This window comes from Phyllostomus hastatus, unplaced genomic scaffold (assembly GCF_019186645.2).
Source record: "Phyllostomus hastatus isolate PE091 unplaced genomic scaffold, TTU_PhHast_1.1 phas_contig_40, whole genome shotgun sequence".
Classification (NCBI taxonomy): domain Eukaryota; kingdom Metazoa; phylum Chordata; class Mammalia; order Chiroptera; family Phyllostomidae; genus Phyllostomus; species Phyllostomus hastatus.
The window spans coordinates 64,111,198-64,131,735 of record NW_025333872.1 but is presented as its reverse complement, the minus strand read 5'-3'; the positions used below and the strand labels follow the sequence as shown (position 1 = coordinate 64,131,735).

Below are 20,538 nucleotides of genomic sequence, written 5' to 3'. Positions count from 1 at the left end.
ATTGCAGGAAGTAACAGCTTGGTTAATAAATGTTCCAAGTCACTTTAGGTGTGTCTATGCTTTTGAGCTTGAAGCTGATGAAACTAAGTCACCGGTACTGCTTCATCTGTGAAAGGATGTGTTTCAAAAATGGATGCATACTGTTAGAAAGAGAGAGAGCCTCCCCCTGCATAACCACTCTCTCAGTGGCGAAAAACCTGGAGACCAAATAAAAACCTAACTCCTGAGAGGTTTGTCATAAATCAAACAGCAAAAAATCCCCCTAAAAACCTTCATTAAACATATGAGCAGCTTCCAACACATTTAATTTCTTATGACAAATAGAACATGCCCATGAGCCTAAATGTCAATCCCAGGGAGGGCCACGGCAGAGCCAGCCACGTGGCACACGATCAGCTGCCAGGCAAGTGGTACCCAGCACGGCCCAGGTCTGTTTTCGGAGGCGTGCTCATGAAACAGTCTCCAGAAATGCTGAAGCTGCAAATGCCATCTTCCACTTTGTTTTCACTGCAGTCAAGTGGCAAGGCTTGTCCTTGCTGGCTAATTGCAGTAGTGTCATTGTACAAAATTACTGAACTTTCAGGGCCATTTTCTTTGAAAAGGAAGGAAATTAACATAAAAAAAGGGATATTCCTGGACTGTGCCATTAAAACCATAGTCACGTAAGAATGTAAGTGGTATCCCTGGAGAGTTTTGGTCTCCGGTTCCCAGACAAAAATCAATGACAGATGATGAATGAACCAGGCAGGTTCCTAGACAAAGGTGTGGCTTTCCTTGGGGCTAAGGCACGTTGAGCCAGTGCCTTAACACTGGAGCTCACAACCCACCTAGGCCATTACTTCTCTCTCAACAAAAGAGGGTAATTACTGAAACTAAATCACAGTGCAGTCTCTGGGGCAGCATCCGGGGAAAAGAAGGAGGAGGAGGCTGATACCTTTTCCTCCTCAAGGCTTATGATTATGTTAATAAGATGTCTAGTGTGGAATATTCTGGCTGATACAAAGGTTTCTATAAGTTTAAAAATTCTTCTGAATTCTATCTTGGCACAAAAGGCAAAACAAAACAAAACAAACAGAGTAGTCCTTCTCAAGGATTTCCACCACAGTAGCCCCCAGTGGAGAGAAAAATGCAATTCTAGAGTGTCTGAGGCCCAAAACAACTTTCCATAAAAGTTGGCAATTTCTTCAAAGGTTTTTGTTTCCTCTTTAAAAGTCACAAGAATTTTGCATTCTCTTTCATATGACTAGGAGACTTGTAAACTAGAAGCTGCCAATCTTGTGTTTTTCTCTACTTGGAATTTTAAAAAAATCAACAGACAAGGCATAATGGTTGGATCTTATTACATATACAGCTATATATGATTCTACAATACTGCCATAGAAATCTTGTTGCAATTGTGAGGCAAAACACTTAGTATTATTTCCTACTTTTCCCATTTCTCTTGTTGCTAGTGTAATATAAATATTAACAGTTGACTTCATATGGCTGTACTTCTAAGTGTATGAACAATGGTTAAAAAATATTGCCGGTGGACACGGAAGTACAGGAAATGTAAGAGAACAATTCGGGAACTTCCTGGTTTTCCTATAGTACAAATCATTTAGTAGAACACAATTATTGAATAATTTCACTAACCACAATTAGTTTCACTGGCCATGATGCCTCCTTAAGCATTTGGATTAAGTATTTTTAAAGCTTAAATTTATACTGATACTTTGCATGGGAGTGATTTCTCAGAAATCCATTTTATCTCTAGTATACTCCCATGGGGAAGGCTCTCAGAAGTTTCGACTTCCTTCATTAAATAACAACCAAGTAGTACAGTCTACATCACATACACAAGCCCCTGGTCGGACAGCTTTTGTCATACCAAATCTGGAAGGCACAGTGCTTAAGAGCGGGTCTCCGAAGTCAAATGCCCAAACTTGAATTCCAGATCTGGTTAAGAGATCATAAGCATGTTACTTGACCTTTTAAGCTTCAATTTCCTTACATGTGGAGGCCACAGACAGGCCCCTCTCAGAGGGCTATTGGATGGATAAATGAGTTAGTAACTCTAAGTACTGAACCCAGCATAAAGTAGTATATAGTTGGATGCTCAATTGCAGGCACCTTCTACATTATTTTATAATCTTTTCTATATAATAATTAGAGTCCTAAAATTTTATATAAATCAAGTCTTTCAATAAAGGCAGGATATTTATAGATAGAGGAATCTTACTATAAATCTCTCTACAGTGTGAATGAAATAACTTATCTTTTGTAAAAAAATCCAGATTTTTAAATATGTCTGCCAAAATCAAGTGACATGTGACCTGGTTTATTCAGAGTTAATTGAGCATCTTTAATTACAAGACTATGCTAAGCAATAGGGGATGGTAAAAAGAGTCCTTGCCCAAGGAACCCCTTATCTGATAGAGAAGCTAAAAATAATGATCTCAGCCTGAGATTGGTGCACTACCAAAGCCTCAGAAAAACAACATGAGCCACAAAGAGGCAGTGACTAGAGCTGATGGACATCAGAGAAAGTTCTAGGTTGGGTAGCATTGGACCTGGCTTGCCTTTACTCTGTGTGTGTGTGTGTGTGTGTGTGTGTGTGTGTGTGTGTGTTCATATGCATCTGTTAGAAGGGGCCAAAAAGCAGGGAAAGGAAGAAAGAGAGGGACACATGGAGGTACATCACCAAGTGCCCCGGGGCATGAAACTATGTGACCTGTTCAGGAACAGGTGCAGAGATGAGGAGACTCAGAGATGAAGCGGAGGTGGGGGTGGTGAAGAGAATGAGCAAGTTCACTTCCTGCTGTACTAGCTAGTATAGCAGGCTAACAAGTTTCTGCAGACAGTAGGGCACAGTAATTTTAAAATAAGGAAAGGAATTATGACAACAATATTTAACAAGATCACCTCAGATGGCATGGAGGGAATGGGCACTGGCAACATAGTGGGTAAAGTCAGGAGGCATTTAAAGTAAGGGATAAATGCAAAGATGGACTGGCAGTGGCAGTGAAATTTTTTTAAAAAGCCAGGCTGAATATACCATAGCTTAGAGATTGTGTGTTCCTCATCTCATGAGGCTGAAAGGAGAAAATCTCTACCTGGAGCTAGTTTCAGCTTATGGAACCCCTCCCACAGGCTTGGAATGGTTTGGGCAAACTTAGGCCACTAGGGATGCACCAGGAGGAGTGAGGGAGGATTTGCTGCTGCAGCTCAGCCTTGGCTTGCTGGAGTGAGACTGCTCAGAGTATTGAGAGGGGACCAAGGTGCTCTCTGCTCTTAGATACCTGAGATAAAGACAACTCAGGAGGTGGGTAGGAAGAGGAGGAGGGAGAGGAGAGGAGGGGAGGACTGATGGTGATGGTGGACACATATTGCATGCTTATTATGTGTTGGGCAGGCATCATTCTTTTAAGACCTAGATTATCTATCTAGCTATCTATTGTCTATGCTGAAATCACTAACATGTGGTAAATACTATTATTTTGCTCATTTTGAAGATGAAGAAATGGAGATACAGATAGATTTAAGTGATTTGCTTGGGTTCAATAATTTAAAAATAAGCGCTAAGGCAGGAAATTGAAGACGGGCAGTTTAATTCCAGAGTCTACACACTTAAGAACAAGTGAAAAAAAAATCTAGGCTGAAACACAACTGTTAATCTCAGTCCATTCTGAAGGCCAGCCTGGTTTCATTGGTTCACAGGTGACCTGGGTGGGGAAGTCTAGAAGACTCCATCAGAACAAGGTCTTTCGAGACCCTGAGAAACCATGTACCTGGTTCCCACCAAGGCTCCTCCAGCAGGTTTTCCGGGGACCTGGGAACAACCCTAAACTCTACCAACCAGGGGAAGAGCAACTTTCAGATGAAAACTGGGATCCAAGATCTTTTGAAATATCAGGAAAACAGAAATGACATTTCCTCTGGAGTCCCAGGTAGCAGTGGTGGCAGAAATAAAACCCTGATACATTTAAATCTCTCCATCCTTGTGGTCAGCAAGACTGGAATTGGTACCTAACCTGAGGACTAGTAAAGGTGACAGCGTCACTAAAAAGTTCAGAAAAATGATCTTCAGTATGAATTCATAGACTTTCCTATTCAGTGTCATAAAACTTATTTTTTTTCATATTTTAAATGCAGTGTATTGGAATGATATAGTGCTTGAATTAGCACCTATTCCCCCCCAAGTTAAAGATATTTTAATGTTTTATATAACTCAGCTGAATCTCAGCACCAAAGCAGCCATCTGAATTGCACGATACATTTTAAATTTAAAGAAATGTTATTTAAATAAATCCCTTGTTTAAATCTTCAAATTCCAGACTTCAAAGGTAATCTGTTCCACCCTGGAAGAGCACTGGCTACCTGAGTCAAGTACCTGTGGTCTCACGTGTCCAAAACTAAGGTGAGCTTTTTTCCCAAAACAGTCCTCTGAAAACAAGGAGCCACCTAATATCTGAGTCCTTTCAAAGTTTCCTATTACACCGACCTCTCATAACACCAGAGAACTGTTTGGGAAAGTCACTGACAATAACCTCCAGGAGAGTAGTTTGAATCCAAAACAAAAGCCAGGCAAAAGCCAGGGAGAGGGAAGCAAAGAAGCATATGGCGGAATCCATCCTTATTCCTAGTGGGATATATGACCTCACAGTTTTCTAGTGTTGGGGATTAATGTAAATGAGACTTTTAAAGATCACTTTAAAAAGTAACAATGTTATGTTTGCTAAAAATGTACAATCTGAATTTAATCATGAGGGCACATCAAACCAACCCGAATCAACTGACATTTCCACAAAATAACTGGTCAGCACTCTGTAAAACTGTACCAGAGTTGAAGAAAGGTTAAGGATTTGTCTCAGATTAGAGGAGACTGAGGAGCCAAGACAACTAAATGCTTCATGATCTTGAATTGGACCCGACACAAGAAAAGCAGCATTAGTGTTTCTTTTGAAGGGAGACTCACTTACTTCAATTACTTTGGTCTCAAACAAAACCTCAGCAATCCCTTAGTTATAGTAAAAGCAACCTCTACTAAGCAAAGTATGGCACTTAACAATTTTTTTGGCCAGGATATTAGCACACGTAATCCTGAAAGTCAGTATGCATATTTTATATGTTTACAAGTAAACATATTTTATAACCAAAATTTTATATGTTTACAAGTAAAATTTGCTTTTAAAAATATCCTTAAAAACTTGTTTTGTTCTTTAAAAACATATTTTCTAATGTAAGATTGGTATACTTTATCAACTGTGCTGTTTGCTGGCTGTTTTCAAGGGTATTTTGAAAGGGAGAGTCTGTGTCTTCCTTCACTTAGCCATGGACATGTAAATACATTATTCTAACTGATGCTGGAATCTGAAATATCAGCCATAATTATAATACACAGCAAACAGAATGATAATAACCCCATCTTGTATGTATTGGGCCTTTTAACATCAATGCGTGCATATTATGCTTAGTTACTGCGGACGCTGGTGTGGGCACACTGCTTACAGTGCATTTTGCTACCACAAATGGGGACGATAAAAAGCACCCGAAGTATATGAACCAAACGTTTCAAACAATGGGCATGGGGGAGAACCATTAGAAAAGAACTGCATAGAGATTAAAACTGTAAGTCTCCAACATGTTCACAATGGGCGATGCAGTCACATTCCAAGCGGGTCCACTCTTGGCAGAACTTGCCAACTTTAATGCCAGAAAACATTCTTCTTTTTAAAAACAGTAACTGCATATTCAAATGTCTGATAGTGTTGAGTTTTAAAATCCTTTGGCCATGGGTTTTAGCAATTAATTAATTAAAGGAATACATTGAGCTGGATAAACTAAAACTATTCAGCTGTTTTAGCCACAAATGCAATTGTCAGAGCCGTCAAATACCAGAATCTCAGGAGGTATCCCGGGAAATAAGCGCCCCTCTACAGCACTTCCGCGGCCACTACCCTCTACCACCAGCCCAGGCAACAGTGCAGTGGGTCCCTGGGACACTGTGCTGACACTAGGCCCTCCCCCCACAGTCAGGCCAGCGTCAGTGGCCACACTGGTGGCAGTGGGGCCTCCCGTCCTCCCATCGAGCTTGGCAACAGCCCCAGGAATGCCCTGAGTTCAGGCATAGGACCACAAAGCGCTTCTGCCTCCTCCTCTTCCTTCCCTGTGGATGCCTGCTCTCCTCGGGAAAGTTCAAGCTGACCAGGCAACTATTTTAACTGTGTTAAAATGTATGTCTAATTAGTGGTTTTGGTCCAAGGAAATCTATTTGTTTTGTCTTAAGAACCATGTTTATTAAAGAAATAATTGAAAGTAGACAGAAGACATAATACCCACTGTTAAACCTAAAGTCCTACTTAGTATTTTGGTATGACTATGTTCTGACTTATTTTACTCAAAGTCTTTTCTATCATTATAAATTACTACATACTCATATTTTACCTAACATTATATCATAAGCAGCTTTCTAGGTTAATAGTCTTTTGAGCAAATAGCTATTTAATATTCCAAGTAACTGTAACTTGATTTACTTAGCTGGTTCCTTGTCAATGAACTTGTTGGTTTACTTTTAAAATCATCTGTTCTTTGAATATGTACTATAATCAAGTCACCGGATTAAATATAATAAATACTACACATATATGGATAAGTGACTACACCAAGAATACTCTTCAAAACTACAAAAGACACAAACATATACATGCAACACATACGATATATGCATTTGTAAACTTGCTACATGTCCTAAGCTATTTAATCCTTCTAAAACATGCTTCTAGGGTTGAAATATCCTGATTTCCTTTTCATGTATTCCTTTTATTGCTAACTTCTGTTATTCTTGTCTGCTGGATTTGCCATAGCATGACTGATCAGAAAATCTTCAAAATAGACACAGGAGAAATTCTGAGCATTTTTATCTTAAAAATGTGCCCATTTTTATCTTAAAAACACACTTGCATTTTAAAGAAAATTACCATATGATGTGATATCAGGCTAGTCACCTGGAAAAGGCAATAATTTGTTGTGGTTTTCTCTGGGTCATGGAACCCAGGGAGGGAAGGAGGCATCTGGGAACCGATGTCTTGGAGCCACAGAGGCAGATACAAATCTCCCTTTCAGCCTTATCAAGCTGTGTAACGTTCAGAATTTTCCTTAAATGTCACTGTGACGCAGCTTTGTACAAAGGAGTTACTATTTACCTTGCACAGTGGACGTAAGGATGCCAGAAAAATCTACCTAAAGGCCAAGCGTGTACCTAGCATGCAAAAGACACTATGTTTACTTCTACAATGAGCACATATTTGTCTTTAAGAGACAAACAGAACTGTATATAGAAAAAATTTAAAGATAAAAATTAATTTACTTGGCTTTACTGCTACAAGGTAGTTTTAATTCATTACTGACTTCATAGTGAAGGGTTTCAGTCTTGAAAATTCAAGAATCTGGAAATGCAGAGAACAGTGCCTTGAGGCTGACTGTGACCACCTGAGCTCCTAACATGTAGTTAATTCCATGCTTTTCCTCCTTTCTGTACATTTGCAAACATATATCAAAGATAATAAAGTCCATTCCCAGTGTGGGAAAACCATGTCTCCAATCCTGCTTTGGGAAGATTTGCTCCCCTTTCTAGTTCTTCTCCCCTTGGCATCTGACCAGAGAGGTAGGCAAATGATCCCTCTGCTGCTCTGTCAGCCAGTGGAACTAACTCCTCATCTGTCCCAAAAGCAATGCTCCCCCAGACACATGAGCATGGAAAAGCGGCTTCTGGCCCTGCAACACTTTTACACTGGAGCTCTTACATTCGTTTTCTCTGAACCTGACCGAAATTCCCTGGCTAATGAGGGATTCCCTGAAGAGCACCTCTGTAAGTCAATTCAGATTCGATGCCCAGGGCAACTGTACAATAAGTGTTCCCAGGGGCCTTACTCATCCCTGGAATTCTCATTTTTCCCATGTGGTTCAAACTGGAGTTAAAAAATTGCAAACAATTATATGAAATCAACCATCTTTACTCTGTTAGAGTAACTCAGCCATCGTCAAAACAGACAAAACATTCCCAGGGCTAAAAAATTTTTGTTTTTTAAATTTTTCCCCTGATAGGGCCTAGATAAGTTTGGACCTCTGAATAATGTCAGGGCTGGTCTGCACCTCTGCCCAGGGAGAGGCACCTGCAGTGAGGACACAACTGCTGACTAGGTGTACCCACAGCCTCAAAAGCTCTCTGTGTTTGAGAAACTGCCTATAGAATGAACAGACGGACCGAATTTTACCTAAAACCTATAATATTTGTGGAGTTGTGTGCATGGAGAATTTCAGAAAATCTCTAATCTTGAAAGAACCTCTATGTAAGATTTTGTCTTTGTTTTCAAACTGTCTACACTCAAGCTCCTTCCTTGGGATTTTCCTTTGGGATTGCAGGTCATTGTTAATGGTGATCTCAGATGCCAATGTGCTAACAGTACACTCCAAAATACAAAAAGCTGAATTTCAAAAGGTTACTTTGGAAACTGTCCTTCTCACTTGCTGTTCCCTTACCCAGGAAACGCCGACCCCAGACACATGTGAGGTGAGGCCCACTCCCTCACTTCATCTGCGTGTCTGCTCAGACGGCCCCTTAGTGGGGAAGCTTCCCTGACCGTCCTGCGGGCAGCGGCACAAACAGTCAAATACAGGCTCCCTCTCGCCCAGGGTGTCTGTCTTTTCTCATTCTCATTTTCCTTCCTCACTGCCTCTCACATTATGGACGGGGGTGTTTAGTTCCTCCCCTCCCCTCCCCACCCATGTAAGCTCCACGAAGGAAGGGCTCTGTTTTCTCACTGCTCTGTCCCAACCAGTTCTTCACAGAGCTCCTGAACATGTGATCACCATTCAATAAATACTTGTCACAGGAATGAATGAACTGTAGATGGTTTAGCCAAATGCCATACATCCCCAATTCTCTTCCCAGCAGGACACAAACTCAAACAAAGCTCCCGAGGCATGCACACCAGGCTAACACTAACATCTCCTTGGATGTCTTTGTTGTAGCTTATGAAGCAAATGTACCATGTGAGCTACCCCAAGAGTTTACAAAAAGCGAGTCTCTCTTCTAATGTTCCCAGGCTATTTTACTAGGAAACAGACAATCCCTCCCACCCCGCAAATGGCAAGTGCTTTGATGCACACAGAAATCTAGGCCCCTTTTCTTACCATACTGATTGGAATTGCTGGTGAAGAGGAGGTAGTCAGAAGCACAAGTCTGGGACTCGATATCCAAATCTCCTAACTTCAGAATCAATCTCTTCCCTTTAGGTACTGTGATGGTCTTTTCACAGGTAGTATGATTGGGGTAAGTCCTTGGGTAATTCTTAGATGCCATGGTGCCACTGTCCAGATAGGTCACTGTATGCCCACAGCCACCACCTGTTAAAGCAAGAAAGGGTTTAAGAAGGGAAATTAACCATTACTGAGAATTGAGAGAGTCCAGTACAATTTCCAACTCATGCATTTTATTCCTTCTTTGAAAAAAATTAAAACTAAAAACTAAGGTTAACTTATTAAACAGTATGTATTGTTTCAGGTTATTTCTTCCTTTGTTTCCCAATTTAACCTTCTGAACACCATCAATCAAAAAGTTTCATATATTACAATGGAAAGTCAGTAGCAAACTCACCATTTAATCATATTATTTTTTCTAATCATCTATCTACCATCCAAACTTGCAGAGTGTGGGCCCTTGGCATTTACAGACTTATCATTTGTGGTTTTGTCTACTAGCAAGCCAATGTCATGTAAGAATTGGCAGGGAAGCAAATAATTTACTTCGGAGAGCCACCTCGCTGGTTAGGCTGAGAGGATTTTAAGAGCCTGTCATTAGCTGAGGACTGACAATCATCAACATTCGTATCTCCGTTTACGGCGGTCATAGACTTGGTGGTCCCCGAGAGAGCCAGGGTATATAATCAGAGAAAGTCAGGAATCTGCTGCATCGAGTGCTTGCCACGCACCAGACCCGGTCTGTTGGGGACACGGAAGTGCAGCAGCGGCTGCTCCGCAGACCTCAGAGTAAAACGGCAGACAGTCGCATGTTCGAATAACTACAACACCAGATGCTGTGTGTCCTGTCAGAGGCTCAAACGCAGTGCTGAGGCAGACAAGAAAGACTCTCTTTCAGAGGATTATCACTGCTTCATGAAAACAACACATTTCTTAAGACTTCCCTGAGCAGGAAATGTCGTCAATTGATCAACAACTTGGCCCAGGAGACTGATGTGACCAAGTTAATCACTCAGATATCTAATGGTATGCACAAGTGGGTGGGGCTGCAAGGCAAGTGAGCACAGACTGCATTCAGATTGCAAAATGCCTGTGGTTAGTATGGCTTCCAAAAAAAAAAAAATTCATGAATTCCTACCCTTAGCAGGAAGGGAAGAAAACAGAAATCCTTTGGAGAGGGAACTCTCTCAGGTGGTAAAACAAGGCCTCTTCACAGAAACCCCAACTAGGGCATACTGGGAAGCTAAAGACCAAGGCAGCCATCTTCCTTTTCCTGCTTCTTCTAAACTGGAGGAGAATTCACCTGCAGGCATCCTTAATCCACTTTCTTCTGGCAGATTAAATGATAATGTGGGCCTAGTAAAAAAAAGAAAAGAAAGTCTGGCCCTGACCCTAGTGGCTCAGTTGGTTGGGCATCATCCTGCAAAGCGAACTGTTGCCAGTTCAACTCCAGGTCAGGGCACATGCCTGAGTTGTGGGTTCAATCCCTGGTCAGAGAGGCAACCAACTGATGTTTCTCTCTCTCTCTCTCTCTCTTCCTCCCTCTCTCTCACTCTAAAAATCAATACATAAAATCTTTTAAAAAATGTCTGGGGGGTGGAGGAGGGAACTCCAGGATCTGCCTTTACTTCAGCAGAAAAGGTACAGGGAAAGGGTCCCCCCATTCCCTAGAAATTCCCACATGATTCCGGGGAGAGCTGACCTGAAGAAGATGAGGTTAGAGAATACAAGGGAAATGCAGATGGACAGCTAAGATAAACTCCTCTGCAACTGGGAGGTCTAAATGGAAGTTGTGGAATTTATATTGCAGGCAACAGGGACCCAAAGCCGTTTTTGAGAAGAGGCATAATGAAAGAGGTATTTGAAAAAGTGGGTCAACCTGGTTGGGTAATGACAGGAACTGGAACGCTGGGAGAATGTGGGTCAGAGGAGCAGTAAGAGGGCTGGAAATGAGCTGGCTAAGGGGAAGGAAGGAAAAGAATCGCCGGAAAATTCACAAGAAAAGCATCAGCGGACTCAGGTGTTCCCTGATCAGAGTAGAAAAGACAAGAGGAGAAATAAACACTGCGTTTTGAGTCCAGAAATGACTGGAACACTGAGGCCAATTCAGACAGAAAGGGAAGCCTGGGCAGCAAGGAGGTTTGGGGCAAAGCCTGTCAATTTGCTTGTTAAATGAGGTGATAGCTGTATTTCTTGGGTTTCCTGGGATTAAGCACACGACTGTTGAGAATTAAATGAAAATTATACCAGAGTGAAGCACATGGTGGAGAAGCACATAATGCCCAGGATTTTAATTTAAAATGTGAATTATTTGCTTTCTTTTAAATGCTTTAATTTGTTTTCTAAAAAATTCAATTTATAGTTTCTTTTGAAAACTGGAAGACATGATAACCATACCAACATAACAACCATTCTCACAAGGCTCATGATTGGTGCTTGCCCCTTTAAAGGAGACCAACACCCTAGCTCCCCGCCAGTTCCTGGCGTCTCGTTTTTTGTGACTTGCCCTACACCGTTGGAGGCATTAATTTTGAGCATTCTGATAGAGCAACACTAGGTAACTAGCATACAAACAAACGATTGTGCATGTAAATATGCTCAAAAATACCCCTAAGCTACCAAGATATTACCCAGTAAACATTTAAATGCCTATTTTCTTATTACCATGAGATTCTGTTTTAATAAGAAAAGAGCAAGTGAAAACTTTTACTAGAAACACAGCTAAATATAACACAAGGAGCAATTATACATGAATCAACCTACACATGATCACTATACTCTAAATTTTACTTAAGTGACATGTCATGACAAAGGAAAATCCCAGGGTGTCACTTTTACACAACCCTGTAATTAAATTTCTTTCTAATCACTTCACTCTAAAGCCCAAGAGGAAACTCATTTCATCCTGTGATCCCAGCAGAATGCGAGCGGGTTTAAGGCTGACCCCTCCCGTCACCACTGGGCGATGTGTGGGGTATGTGCCTCTTCAGGAGAGTGTCCCCTTCCCACAGCTATGAAAATGAAATCCTATGAGTCTCTGTTCTGCCAAAAAACCCGAAAGGAACAGCGGTGTCCTAATTTATTAAAAAGCAAACTGTCAACAGAATGTTGTGTTGTAGACTTAAACTTACACAATGTTAAACTTACACAACGTAGTACTTCCACATTATATAAATATATCAAATCAATATAATGTAGACTTAAGCTTACACAATGTTACAGGTCAGATATGACATATGAGGGAAAAAAGAACTAGAAATATGCCAAAGGGGAAGATGGAAAACCTCCAGGGAGAGAAAATGCCTCAGGTATCACATACTGAATAAGGCAGACGCACGCAAAGGAAAACCAGTGGAGAAGCACTGTCCCCGTCTTCTCACCCTGACACTCAGGTAGCTCAATCCCATGGCCTATGTCAACTGAAAGTCACAGACAAGGAGGAAGACAAGAGGAGTTTAAAATCTATCAGTTCATGTTACATATTTTCTTTATCAATGTCAATATCCCAGTTGTGATATCACACTATAGATTTAGAAGATGTTATCACTGTGTAGAATTAGGTAAAGGGTACACAGCATTCTCTGTATTATAACTTCATGTGATGTATCCTTATCTCAGAATAAAAAGTTTAATTAAAAAATTTTTAAAAACCCTCTCAATCTGGTTAATTATGGAAGGGAGTAAAATGAAGGGGGTGAAAATAAAGGGCTTTTGTTTTCTATTTTATTTTTTATTATTATAACTTTTATTTTTTCTTTTGTATGTGCATGTGTGTTTACTTTTGTTATTGTTGTTCAGTTACAGTTGTCCCAATTTTTACCCTGTTACTCTCCCCTGCCCTACCCATCCCCCATCTCCCACATTCAATCCTCCTCTCCTGACCCCCCCCCTTTGTCTTTGTCCAGGGGTCCTTTATACAGGTCCCTTGACCTGACCTTTCCCCTTCTTTCTCCTATTATCCCCCTCCCGCTCCCCTCCGGTCACTGTCAGTTTGTTCTCTATTTCCAAGTCTCTGGCTCTATTTTGCTCACTTGTTTGTTTTGTTGATTAAGTTCCACTTATAGGCAAGATCATATGATATACATCTCTATAAACTTTGTATTTTGTTATTCTCTATGTAAATTATTTTTAATTGAATATTTATATGAATTTGCATTAGAAAGTTAGACCTATATGACGACAATCAATAAAGGAAGCCACTTTTATTCTAAAATCCCTGTTCCAAAAGCATTATCAAAGTTCTTCACATTTGTCTAAAGGAGCATAAGGCATTGAATCCTCAAGGACATCATAACATGTGCCCCAGTTTACGACGGGAAAACCAACTGTGTACGGACGTTCCCGGAGGCTACTGAACTGCTGGTGGATCCCAGGCTACAGTTCTCAGATGTTCTAGCAATGGCCCTACAATTTTAAAAACTCTTTGTCTCACCTCTTTATTTGATTTTCTAACATGTGTTTGTGTTTAACCTTGGAAAACCACCCAAACTCTTGCCCTATCAAGTCTCCCTTTAGATGCTTTCATAACATCTTTCTATCAAAATGAACAGCTCCCTAACATCTGACTCTGGCCGTGGTCTACCTGGATGGAAAACCACTGGGTAAACATTGAGGAGAAATTTAAAATACAAGTACAGGTGTGCCACCATCTAAACTCACAGAAGGATCGCACAATGACCACAGGTGAGATGAACAGAAAGTATGTGTCTCCACAGGCAAAATGTGCTCTAATGCACCAACTTGTAAGAAGAACTACTGCTAAAAAGCAGAATGCACGAAGAAATAATTGACTCCAAATCTCATCAAATCTTCAAGTCCACCTTCACTCTATAGGAAATGCAGGGGCTGGAGGCACAAGTTTGTTGACACTGTGAGGAAGCCACCAGCCGAATTCAGGCTGTGACACTCTAGGTGCCAGGGACTCAGGTTTTTCAATGGTGAATTGTATGAGTAGACATCTTAAAAAGTGTCTATTTTAGATTAAATACAACTTAAGAACCACAACAACCAAGTAAATCTTGTTTGGATTCTGATTTGAAAAACTTATCTTATAAAACCATTTTAAAAAAGTAACTGAGGTATGAAACGAAATCAGAAAAGTACTATTCACTTTACTGGATGCAATAATGGTATCGAAGGTATCTAAGAAAACATCTTCTTTTCGGCATGCCCATTGACATATATGTGGGGATGAAATGAAGGACAGCATGGGGTCTGGGATTTGTCTGCAACAATGGACATCAGCAAAAAGTGGAGGGAGCAGAATAAGGGGGAAAGGTTGAGGAAGTGTTGATGCTTACTGTAGCTGGATGATAAGGGTTCACACATTTTTTTAATTAAAAGGAAAACAAATAAAGGCCAGTCTTTAAGGGAAAAAAAAATGCAATCCTGCTTTTATGATTAAGCTCCATGTGGTGCTGGGAGGACTGGTGGGTGGTGAGCCACAGTGGTGTGGTAGTTCAAGGTGACAGCTACAGTAAACTGCCACCCACCCAACATCAAAGAGGGGAGTGTGGAGAGAAGGGGGAAGGAAGAAGCTTTGCCGCAGGGAATGTGTCTACTCTTCAAAAGTGGCTACCACACAATGTTTATCTTTTTCTTCCCTTCAGCTGTAATTTAATGGCCAAAGCATAAGATGACTAAACTATGCATCATTTCCTCCTTCCCTCAGACTGAAAGCTCCCCACTCTGGGGACTCTGAAGGCTGGTCCCTCCGACCATAGGCTTAAATCCTGGGGTTTGCTCAGAGTCATAGCTGGTTTGTGAGACTGATCAACCACATCCTCCAAACGGCTTACAAAAATAAAACTGGACGGATGATGTTTAGATTTTGCAAAAAGCTGCAAGTATAATACTCATTCATATAATTGCTCAAGTAACCTCTAGATACAATGTAAGTATTTTAATACTAAACATTTGGTAACCATCTAAATTAGAAAAGAACAGTCAAATTATGATACCTCCAAGAAATGCCATATTAAGAAAAAGTTAAGCTTGTGTTTTAGGAGACTATTTAATTTATTTTTGGAAGTCACACCTATTTTATGTGGGGCTCAAAGCAATGAAATGGCTTTAGCCATGGAGTCAGTAAGTGGTGGAACTGGGTATGAATCAGGCTCCAGAGTTCACAGGACGGGCCAGAGCACAGAGGCGAGGTGAGCCCAGTAACAAACTTGGGTGAGGAGCTGGGCCTCTCTGTGCCCTGGCCAGAACCTGGGCAACCTGCCTTTCTGGATGGGACCATGGCAGGCAATAGAAGAGGGAGGAATCTGGGAGTGCAGCTTTTGTAGAAGACTATTTAGTTTCAGAACAAAATATAGAGTACACACATAGATGTGAAGGAAAAAATGTTTAGAGTGTTTACGTCTATGACCTGAAATAATAAGTGATTTTTATTTTTGTACAATTGTTTTCTAAATTTTCTATAATATGAAACATTACATATAAATAAAATAATTAAAAGTGCCAAAGTCACCTAGTGTTCTTTGTAACATTGAAGGCTACTTTCAGCATTAGTCTTAAGATATAGACTGGAAGAACTCTCTATAAACAAATATACCCAAGGTGTCACTAAAAACTCACTCCAGAGACAGCTGGAGATGTGGTATAAGGTGGTTTCCATTTGAAGCTGCTCACAGTCAAGGGGAGAGGTATGTCATTCCTGAGGGTAAAGTGGCAGGACCCAGAACAGAGACATGGGCTCAGTATCTGTTCTCCAAGTGACTTGTGTGAACTGATGGACATGATTCTACCTCTCAGCCTCTAACATCAGCTAATTGAGAGGAATGGATATATGAGGTGTTTTTAAAATAAGCTTAAAACAAATCCTAGGTGCCTGTCTACACAAGTCAAGCACTTATTTAGTCTACTGTAATTCTACTCACTAAGAAAGAAAAACAATAACTTCCTTAAAAGACTATTTCCTTTTGATAAGAAATCATGCTTCATTAACAGAAAAGTGAAATTAAGACATATCCAGTACAGACGAAGCTCTGCAACACCACAGATCATGAAAAGAAAACTTTTCACTGAATTACACCTGTTTGAAAAGTATTTGGGTGAAGTAAAATAAACAGTGGAAAATATCTTTAAGATTAATTATTAACTAGTCCCTAAAATAAGATAGCAGTCTTCAATTTTTTTTATTGAGACCTATAATTAGAACATAGATTCTTTATCCCAACCTAAGCAAGAGCACAGATACACATGCATAGATAACAAATGGAAGTCTAATGTTTGACTTTTTAAATGATATCTAATGCACTTTGACATTTCCTATTCTGTTCCATTTCATTTTTTAATTACAGCAAGCATGCTGGGTGTGCCAGCTGAACTGATTTTATTGCCTACTAATAAGCTACGGCCTGCAATTTGGGCAACAGTGCCCTCAAATATAACAGAAGCAAAACCATTTCTAGAAACATGCTTTTATTACAGTTATATCCTTGTGCTTCTAATAATCAAGTTACAACAGGTCTCAACACAAACACAATTATCCATGCATGGGTGTGAGAAAATTTCTTCCCATGTCTAAGATCAAGTGCGCTCTTGATGACTACAGTCTTTTCAGCCACAAAGGGGAGCTTGCAATTATTACAGAGCTCTTTGTCTGATGGTAAGGCGAACAGATTTCTTAAGGTATTACTAATTTCATCGTCAGCCAGGCACTCTTATGGACTTTGCTCTTCTCCTGCAGCGCTGAGCTTTCTTACTTTGTATGTTGCCTGGAATGGGATGGAAAGACAAGGGCAGGAGGGCCTGAGTGATTGTGTGAAAATAAAAAGCCAGAAGTTATAATCATAAAACTTCAATTATTCAACATGTTTAGTCTTCCTGAAGGAAAATGAAAACGGTGCTGAAGGATGTTCTAGCTGTAGACTAAAACACACAACCCAGTTCTGAAAAACTGTTTAGAATCTCTTCTATTCTGCTTCTCACCACAAAGAAAATAGATGTTAATCACATGACTAATCATCTCATGAAGATAATAGCAACACCTTTGCCTCAACAATGAAAGACCCTGAAAGTTAAAATGAAAGCAAACACAAGGGACTTACTGTCAAAAGTCTGTCTGTGTCAACCCTTAACATGATGTTTCCTGTCAACTAAAAACACGACTTAAACTAAATCAGTTTGAAGGTATGAACATGGGACAAATCATTTCAAGAGGTCCTATCTGCAACTCATTACGTAACGTGAGGCTGTTTCTATCAGTGTGCGAAGACAGCCATAATTTTAGTGTTAACGTATGAAAGGGACCATGTACACCCAGTGGGGGAAAAATCTCAAAATCTAGTTTAATGCTACTCTTTAATGTGCTATATGTAAAACCAGTTAAAACTCTAAAGTTTTTGGTCACACTCCAGTCTTGTGATTCCCACAGAAAGGGTTGTGGACATGGGGGAAGAGAGTTTGCACACCTCTCGTTTTCCTAATTTCATAAATTTTTTATACTTGGGAGGTGACTGCAACGATGGTTCTCAGACTGGGTTCCCACACAGCCTTGCCCAGTAACAATGATGTGGCCTTGGGCGAGTCTCTTTGCCTCTCCAGGCTTCGACTCATCATCTGTGACACGGACACAACGAGAGCGCCCAGCTCGCAGGGTCAGCATGAGCACCCAAGGAGATAATGATGGTCAGATGTTGAGCACATAATAATAATTCAATACATTTTAATTATTGAATTAAAATACCTTCATACAGTAGTAATATATTTTAGCATACTGTAATAATTCAATATGTTTTAATTGCTATTTCTATTTTAAAATACTACACATGAAAGTATCAAGAATATTGCTTTGAATTAGCCAACTTCCTCCAAATTTCATCAACCATTACTTCTGTGAGCTTAAGTTACCCACTCAGCGTGTATCAGGTTTCCTTATCTCTAAAATGACCCACCATACCTGGGTGTAGCAAAGAGGAATGACTCTGTGTGTTAAGTGTTCTAAATGCCAGAAAGCCTAACTGCAGTGGATGCCCTGCTATTTCCAGAGGGCACATTCCCCCAGCGTGGGCACTGTGGACTCCTAAGTCCAAAAAGGAGTTTTACAGGAGGTCAAGCCCTCATCTCCGAAAGAGAGTTGAGGTACAGGTAAGTAAGGTTGCAGAATCCTACCTTCTTCTGCTCCACAGGACATCTCAAAGCCCTTGCAGGGCATGGGGAATCTCAGGAGGTGCAGTTTGCAATATTCCCAGGGAACTCTTTCCTCAGAGGGCCTTACCGGGGAGTCGTGTTCTGTGGGACACACTGGCCAGCTCCTGGGCTAGCCTCTCAAAAGTGGGACCCACAGAGATTCCATAACGGGGCTCCTGGGACTAAAAACTGTGCATGGAGAAGTGTACTTTGGCCTTTAGAGTTCTGAGAACAACACTGAAATTGCATTACATGATTCTGATGTTCAAAAGCAAGATTTACACACTGTTGTTTTTAAGTTACGAGTGTTTGGGATCATTGCAACACATTTGACACACTGGATGAGAGAAGTTTCATAATTTCACAGATGAAAACTTAAGGGAAAAAACTTGTTTGTACAGAAAAACAGGTCTAAGACAAATGTTTTATCTTTGCTGAATAGATGCTGAGGATAAGGAAGTCAGAGAAAAGTGACTCTCGACCTTTCCTCCTCATGCCAGGATGTTGATGTAATGTCCAATCTGTGACTGTGAAGTTGAAGATAAATGGGAGAAGTCTTTCCTGTCCCTACAGCGTGCTGTATTTCCTAATCTTGGCTCCACGTTAAACATGTATATCACCGTTATTCAGATAAATGTAACTCAATATTGACTTTTCTCTCTGGAGTCCAAAAAATCCGATATAACCAAGTACAGACAAAGTTAACCTGAGTTTTAAAAGTTAAAACGGTAAGTAGTCTCTCTTTCAAACACAACTGTATTTTCACTTTCACAAAACATATTTTTCAAAAAATCAATAAAAACCAAAACAGTTATTGAAACAGGAAAAAAATCATAAAATTTTGAAAGAGATCTGACTAATCTGTAACATGTATCCAAGCATTTATTGTAAAAGGTGACAGATACTATAAAGCATTCTAAACACTTTTCATTATCTTAGTTAATCTTCAGGATGATCATATTTGACAGATAATATTAGTTCCCTTTTTAAAATTATACATATTTCATATGTATGTGTATACATTGGTGAGAAAAAGTAGGTTTACAGACATAATACAAATAAGCAATACAATAATTAATAAATGATAACACAAGAATAAACTTTGTGTTTCACATACAACTATAACCCTACTTTTGCCCACCCCTGTATACACACACATATACACATAAGACATACATACAGACACAGTAATATCTCAAACATCTAACTACATACCCCATAGCGTATGAGTTAGGACATTTCCAACAAACACAGTTGATTCCCGCAACACCCTTTCTCCATCACACATTACTCCTGCTTTCCCTGTCATGTGTGTGAGGACGCTGAGGCTCTGAAACTCGGAGTGACTCAGCCCAGGAGTCTGAGCTGGCGTCTGAACCCAGCCTGTCTGACTGTCGAGACCACGGAACTCAGTCACCATGCACTAAGGCTGCCAAAATCAAAGTCATCCTTCTTAGAGGTGAGGAAACTGAGGCAAAGAGATTGAAGACACTGCCTAAACTCACATGACTACTGAAAAGCACAACTGGTATTAAAACGCACATTACATCAATTTATTTACAGTCCTACCTTTTCATCTCCAAATTAACATGAGGAAAGTAGCCGTGTTTAATTTAGTTTCTTGTGAAACTTATGGGAAATTTTATCTCTCTCTTTTTAATTATAGTAAGCATTTTTTTACCAGACAATTAAGGGAACAGTTTAATGAGAAGTGACTATTTTACCTAGAGTAAAGGTTGTTCACTCTGCTTAGCATCAATGTGGCTCCTAAAAAAATGCTCTGTGAATGAAGTGTCCCGTGGATTAAAGTGTTGCTTCTCAAACTTCAGTGGGCACACTGATCACTTGGGGATTTTGTTAACATGCAAGGCCTGGAAATTCTGCATGTCCAAAGCTCTTGGTAATGACTATTCTGTCTGTTCCTTTAAGACATACCCTGAGTAGAAAGAGACTAAAAGATCCCTCATTTTTAACTGGGATTTTGCAGTGAATCCTTTTTGAAATTAAAAGTCCTTGAGATATCAGTTTTGTATAGTTTTATTTTTATATCTACTCTTAAAATTGGAACATATCTAAATATTTTTGATTCTCCAACACTTATTTTCACATTAGATTTCACTTATAAGACTAGCACAGGCAATAATTTGTTTTAGGATCTAC

At 40.1% G+C, this 20,538-nt stretch overlaps 1 protein-coding gene across 1 annotated transcript in view; it reads right to left on the bottom strand.

Moving 5' to 3' along the window:
• DCBLD1 (discoidin, CUB and LCCL domain containing 1) overlaps window positions 1–20,538 on the bottom strand; it is a 63,762-nt gene that overhangs the window by 34,286 nt on the left and 8,938 nt on the right. Inside the window, exon 2 of the mRNA XM_045843121.1 lies at window positions 9,175–9,387. Coding sequence (XP_045699077.1) covers window positions 9,175–9,387 — 213 coding nt within the window. The remainder of the gene's footprint in view (window positions 1–9,174; window positions 9,388–20,538) is intronic.